Source organism: Bombina bombina, chromosome 5, assembly GCF_027579735.1.
Source record: "Bombina bombina isolate aBomBom1 chromosome 5, aBomBom1.pri, whole genome shotgun sequence".
Taxonomy (NCBI): domain Eukaryota; kingdom Metazoa; phylum Chordata; class Amphibia; order Anura; family Bombinatoridae; genus Bombina; species Bombina bombina.
The window spans coordinates 746255089-746262214 of record NC_069503.1 but is presented as its reverse complement, the minus strand read 5'-3'; the positions used below and the strand labels follow the sequence as shown (position 1 = coordinate 746262214).

Genomic DNA, 7126 nt, shown 5'->3' with positions numbered 1-7126 from the left:
CTGTTATTAGATTGTGTACTGATTTTCATTTAAATTGTGTAATCCAATCCTTACATTTTCTTGAGTTTCCTCCAGAATACATTTTCCCATAATTACTATATATTTTACAATACTAGGGTCAAACGTAAGGAAACTTTTTATACAATATTTCTGATCATTTTATGGATGGTAAAAAAACAAAAACAAATTACTATTCTGGCAGCCAATACAATGGTGATAACCCAAGCTAATCTTGCCAATAGTTGTCTGAGACAGGATGCGGGTACTTCCTATACGTTTGCATTCATTCATCAAGTAAGTCAAAGCCTCTTCTAAATGTGTGCATTGGTAGGTTGCAGAATACAGTAATATTAAATAAGATATGCAAACATTTTGTTAAATATGTGCACATCTTTTTAAAAAAAGAGACGAAAACAAAGCCTTTCCTAATTGTGCTGCACAATAATTTTGTTTGTTCTATTATATTAATTTATTAATTTTATCAGTCTGGCTGGATAGCATACTGAAAGTAAGCGCTGAGACATTTCAGATAATTATTCAATCTAGTTTCATTCCTCACAATTCCTTTCCTCCATATAAACTGGGACTTTAAACAAATTGGGAAGAGAACGACTACATCGTATAATCTATTCATTTTACAAAAAGGTGTTTTTAGCTGCCCATACTCATACTCCAAGGTATATAAAAGTGCACATGACGACTTCTACTATAATGAATTTAAACTCCTCAAAAACTGTAATAAGGTTCAGTACTGGCAAACCACATGCTAAATACAGTATCTGTGAGCTACACCCATTTAATGAATTGAATTATGTTTTTTCAAGCATAAACATCAATGGTGTTAATAAATATATTTGATATAAGTAGAGATGAAATTGGAAAATAAAACTCTGCCATAATTTGCTTATAAAAAGTATATTCAAATAAGAAGCAACTAAGAGCAAAATAATCTTTACTAAACTTATAACAGAATAGATTTGTGGTTTAGCACCCCCCCAGTTTAAGAGGTTATTGATAAACCCTATGCCCTCTGAATATCTACTATAGATGTATAGAAGCTTTTTCGTAAGAAAAAAAAAAAAATTATACTTGGTATCCATAATGTAAGATAACGATCTAGATACATAAGGCAGTAATTGTGCTTGGTCCACTTAAAATAATAAACTACACAATTCCTTTGTGGGAAGAGTGTTTTAACAAGAGATTTTAAAAAACACATATGAGTCTTAATATGCATGTATCAGGTGCATGTCAATAAGAAGGATTATATGTTTCATCTTTCATTAACATAATGTAAACTTTCAGTCTCACTGGCTGGGGTGGAGATCATATACTGTAGCCACTTATGACAGATTATTGGTTTACCTGTCCAGGTTTATGAATATCACACTCTCTGAATCATCAATCAGCACTCTTAGTTCTCTAGCAGCATTAGCAAGATCTTCTGCTTGTCTATAGTAATTCTCCAGCAGAAGTTCCATTTCCTCAGCATGGTCTATCCTGGACGCACTCTCCTCACTGTACACAAAAAAAGGTAATTAAAGCGAGAAAACATCTGAGCAAAGTTATATTTAGCAAACAGAGTGTGTGAAGCAAATTTTATTACAAGAACAGAGGCTAATATTTTGCTTCTCTCTCATTTTTACAACTCAGGTAACTTTTAAAAGGAACAATAATAAAACCGTGAAGTTAATTGAAAACACAACAGCAGCAGCATAAGGCTAAATATAAAGAAGCCAATGATATTTCACAGCTGAGAGGAGCAGAGGAAATCAGTTACTGAGCTTTCTCAAATCTACTGTCCAAAGGGTCTCTAAACTCCCTCTTTCCTTTTGCTGCTCAGTGAGAGAAGTGAAAACATTTGACTCCTAACATATTGTTGATTTTATTTTTATCTTTTGTTTGTTGTATTTTATTGAGCATTTACTTTTAATATTACTACATGAATAAATTCCCAAATCCAAACTTTTTGATTAATATTATTTTTATATATATATATATATATATATATATATATATATATATATATATATATATATATATATATATATATATATATATATATATATATATATATATATACATATATATACATACACACATATATACATATACCTTTAGGTTATATGTACAAGTTGTATTATGACATTTAAAAACATAAGAATTGAGTCCCATCCCCTCTCCAAACTGTCCCATTTTCAAGATGGAAACATTCCGAAATCCAAAGCTTTTCCAGTCCCAAGCAGTTTGGATAAAGGGTTTTCTACCTGTATGTTCCTTTCCCCCTATTTTTTTCCTTTTTTTCTATTAATCCTAGTAATTTACCCTCGTTTCACTATGGGTTTTTTGGGGGGGGTTTCTTTGCAGTCTGCTCTGCCTATCCCACATTTGTGGGTGTTTTCAGTGTCCTATCCTCTTATGGCAGGTCTGCCAGCACAGACACTTATTTGTAGCCGTTTCTCTCCTCTGTGCTGTTCCTCCACCATTTCCTGGGTGGTCCTTTGCTTTCTTGCCCTTTTTCTATTATCAAAAGTCCTAACCCAGTGCAACCCTGGTTAGATAAGAAGCAGCTAGTGGTAACTCAACACTACCCCTGGCAGGTCATTTGGAAGTGAGATGCTCCACCAGCTGCCTGCTAGGTTTTTTTTGGCCAGGTGTCACAGAAGACGTACATGTCAGCAAAGGTGGGGATAACTCTCAAATGCCTTTACACCCCCCTACCTATCATTCAGATGGTCTGGTATGATCGCACTGCCAGGTACAGTGAGTTCAAGTAGGGCAGAAAGTACTAGTTCTCATACCCAACTCCCAAAATAAACTACAGGCCAAGTGGTCAGGGCCTGGGACCGATAGTAAAAGGCTTAATACCACATATGTTGTAATTCAGGATCCTCTATAAAGTTGTCAACACTTGTTCCATATTAGCTTGCTTAAGTTGTATGTGGAACATTATGTACCCTCCTCAGGGAAACCAAGAAAACCGATCCCTTCCTGATTTGCTTGAAGAAACCCGTGGGCCAGTTTCTCTTGACCAGGTCAAACTAAACCATCATCTGGGAAGGGATGCCACTGAACAGGTCAGACATTGTGGAGTCTCGGGAAAACCAAACCAGTCTGCCCTTTATAATTAGGAGGGAGAGGTGTGACAATGCTAGCTATAATATTCCTGAATGTATGTTCATTTTATTTATTCATTATGTTTTGCATGTTTCAGTTGACTGGTAGAAAATAACAGTTACCGATGCTGTAGGTCTTTTTTTAAAGAGAGTCTGTTCTGCCTCTAATAAACCAGTTTTTCAATACACTGACAAGTGAGCTCTATCTCTTTTGTTTGGGGTATGCTGGGGTCTATTCTTTGGAAAGATCTCCAACTTGCTGTAATCCCAATTGCAAGGACAATTCAGTGAGTTCCAGCTGAGTTACGCTGTTGATTCTAAGTCACTGCAGTGAAAATATGCTACCTGTTATGAGTGAGATTGTAACAGAGACCAGCTTCCAGGTCAGTATTGTAACAGTGATAAAATAAGGAGATCTGATTTCCCTGCAAGCACAATGGGTTGTGCTTTTAAAAGGGACATAAAACACTAAATAAATGCCAGATAGAATGAAGCATTCAAAGAAAATAATTAGTCTGACAATAACATGTAGATGTATTTTTTAAAAGTTTTATTACCTGTTTAAATAATTGACAACATAAATGTAAAGTTTTAGTGTCTGTAAAACAATTGGAGCTGACATTTTGTAACTTAGGTTACTTTCTCTGCTGTGGCCAATTAGAGACAGTTATAAATAGGTCACTAGAGTGTGCAGCCAATGGCACACTCCATTTCTAACAGGAACTGAAAAGCTCACAATTTCAGAATTGAGTTACAGGAAAAGGGGACAAAATAAATAATGAAAGTATGTTGCAGAGTTTATTTTATATGTGATTTATCATTTTTTATTACATTCTCAAAAGTGGTTAATGTCCCTTTAAAGAACAAAAACTAGCAAAATATGAATCTCTGCTCTTGTAAAAAAAATCTGATAATCCTTACTACATGTAGGAATAATCTAGATTTTATTAAAAAACACATTGGTAAATATTTCCCCACATTGTCTTTCATACGTGTTTATTGTATAAGCTATTTCTTGCTACATATCTTAATTTTGCTTATTCTTTAAGCTTCCACAAACAGAACAGTTTTACTCATGTTTCGTGTATCTCTTCTGTAGATCCTAAAAATAAACTACTACTGTCTTTCCTTCTCCAGTACATTTACAGTTTTTAATTGTACCCATTCTACAATAAAAAGAGCTTATTCAGCCTCCTACTAATATGTGTCATTTTGTTATTGGTTTACCAGCCTTTTGATGTTTTGGTTTTCAGTCTTTGCCTTATATTTTTAAACATTTTCTCCCACTTTACATCAAACAAGAAAGGAAGTTTAGGGACTCTTTGAACAACATATGGTCATTAGCTGACAATTATTCAATGGAGGACAAGCAGGTGTGAATATCTAAGTGGAGTAATTATGCCCTTCAGTAACAAAGCCGTTTAAATAGAAATCAGTTCCCAAAAGGACAAAAGTGTTTGTCGGCAAACCACAAAACCCCTTACCCTAAGGGGAATGTTTACAGTTGAGCTAAACCCCAGAAAATTAAATACATATAAAGCAAGAAGGTATTAAAAAAAATACAAAAAACATTTTTTATCCCTATTGGGAAAATAAGTGGCTGTTCATTCTTGGATATTATTAAAGCAAGAGCTAGGGGTAGAATCCAGAGCACTGGGGTTGAAAACCACAGGTAAAATGTGATCATTAACAGTAAGGGTATAAAGCACAGCTTTACAGATTATTTTAGAATCTAGGTGCCAAAACTTTTACATTGAATACATGAGTATATGCATATACACAGTCAAACATATATCATACACACAGTTATTTATTTCCTTAGCTGGCAGTAACAGGGTAGATATTATATAGTAGGGCTGTGTAATTAATCGCATGATGCAATTAATAGCGATACAAAGTTATACAATATCTAAAATCACATGAGGCTGCAATTTATTTATCAAAACAAATACAAAAAAATAAAATTAACAAAAAGAAGCCCAAAACGGCTTCCTTTCCAATTTACTTTTATCATCAAATTTGCTTTGTTCTCTTGGTATTCTTTGTTGAAAGCTAAACCTAGGAAGGCTCATTTTCTAATTTCTAAGCCCTTGAAGGACACACCTCTTATTTTGCATTTTGACAGTTTTTCACAGCCAGAGGTTGTTAGTTAATGTGTGTCATATAGATAACATTGTGCTCACGCCCGAGGAGGCAGCACTGATTGGCTAAAATGCATGTCTGTCAAAAGAACTGAGAAAAGGGGCAGTCTGCAGAGGCTTAGATACAAGGTAATCACAGAGGTAAATAGTGAATTAATAGAACAGTGTTAGTTCGGCAAAAATGGGAAAAGGGATTATCTATCTTTTTAAACAATAACATTTTTGGTGTTGACTGTCCCTTTAACATGTCATGTGAGTCACACAAATGCTCCAGCCCAGCAGTAGCACTGATCACGCCTCCGGGGGGCGGACCAGGAAGCATCACGTCAATGTCACAGCACATTACGCTACCGCCACCATTTAACTTGCCTCGTGGTATGTTGCTTCAGTGCTAAGGTGTGCACAGACAAGGAAGATGGCGGACTGGTGGGGCTCTTTTATCTAGCCTATTCAGTCTGCAGTGTAAATTGCAAAGGGACACATTTTGTGTAATGCAAAAACAGAATTTATGCTTACCTGATAAATTACTTTCTCCAACGGTGTGTCCGGTCCACGGCGTCATCCTTACTTGTGGGATATTCTCTTCCCCAACAGGAAATGGCAAAGAGCCCAGCAAAGCTGGTCACATGATCCCCCCTAGGCTCCGCCTTCCCCAGTCATTCGACCGACGTAAAGGAGGAATATGCATAGGAGAAATCATATGATACCGTGGTGACTGTAGTTAGAGAAATTAATTCAACAGACCTGATCAAAAACCAGGGCGGGCCGTGGACCGGACACACCGTTGGAGAAAGTAATTTATCAGGTAAGCATAAATTCTGTTTTCTCCAACATAGGTGTGTCCGGTCCACGGCGTCATCCTTACTTGTGGGAACCAATACCAAAGCTTTAGGACACGGATGATGGGAGGGAACAAATCAGGTCGCCTAGATGGAAGGCACCACGGTTTGCAAAACCTTTCTCCCAAAAATAGCCTCAGAAGAAGCAAAAGTATCAAATTTGTAGAATTTGACAAAAAAGTGTGCAGTGAAGACCAAGTCGCTGCCTTACATATCTGATCAACAGAAGCCTCGTTCTTGAAGGCCCAAGTGGAAGCCACAGCCCTAGTGGAGTGAGCTGTGATTCTTTCAGGAGGCTGCCGTCCGGCAGTCTCATAAGCCAATCGGATAATGCTTTTAAGCCAGAAAGAGAGAGAGGTAGAAGTTGCTTTTTGACCTCTCCTTTTACCAGAATAAACAACAAACAAAGAAGATGTTTGTCTGAAATCCTTAGTAGCTGCTAAGTAAAATTTGAGAGCACGAACTACATCTAAGTTGTGCAACAAACGTTCCTTCTTTGAAACTGGATTAGGACACAAAGAAGGCACGACTATCTCCTGGTTAATATTTTTATTAGAAACAACTTTCGGAAGAAAACCAGGTTTAGTATATTTAAACACCAAAAAACTCTAAGCCATCTCCGTGGAGATGTTGCCTGTACAACGGCAAAGAGAATGACTGGGGAAGGCGGAGCCTAGGGGGGATCATGTGACCAGCTTTGCTGGGCTCTTTGCCATTTCCTGTTGGGGAAGAGAATATCCCACAAGTAAGGATGACGCCGTGGACCGGACACACCTATGTTGGAGAAATGTAGGTTTTAAAATATCTCAATATTTCATCAAAGAATCGTGATTTTTCCCCCATATTGCACAGCCCTATTATCATTACACATACAAAAAAAAAAAAAAAAGGATATAACCTAGAAAATCATTATTCATTGGACAAATTAACAAAGTTGAACTTTTTTGACCAATATTTGTACATTATCTTAACAAAACAAATGAACGAATACAACATATGTTCATTTATTAATTACTACAATTTCCCTGTC

The 7126-nt window shown here is 36.4% G+C and overlaps 1 protein-coding gene across 1 annotated transcript in view; it reads right to left on the bottom strand.

Moving 5' to 3' along the window:
- Positions 1-7126, bottom strand: part of MRS2 (magnesium transporter MRS2) — a 47998-nt gene that overhangs the window by 26292 nt on the left and 14580 nt on the right. Inside the window, exon 8 of the mRNA XM_053714796.1 lies at positions 1366-1518. Coding sequence (XP_053570771.1) covers positions 1366-1518 — 153 coding nt within the window. The remainder of the gene's footprint in view (positions 1-1365; positions 1519-7126) is intronic.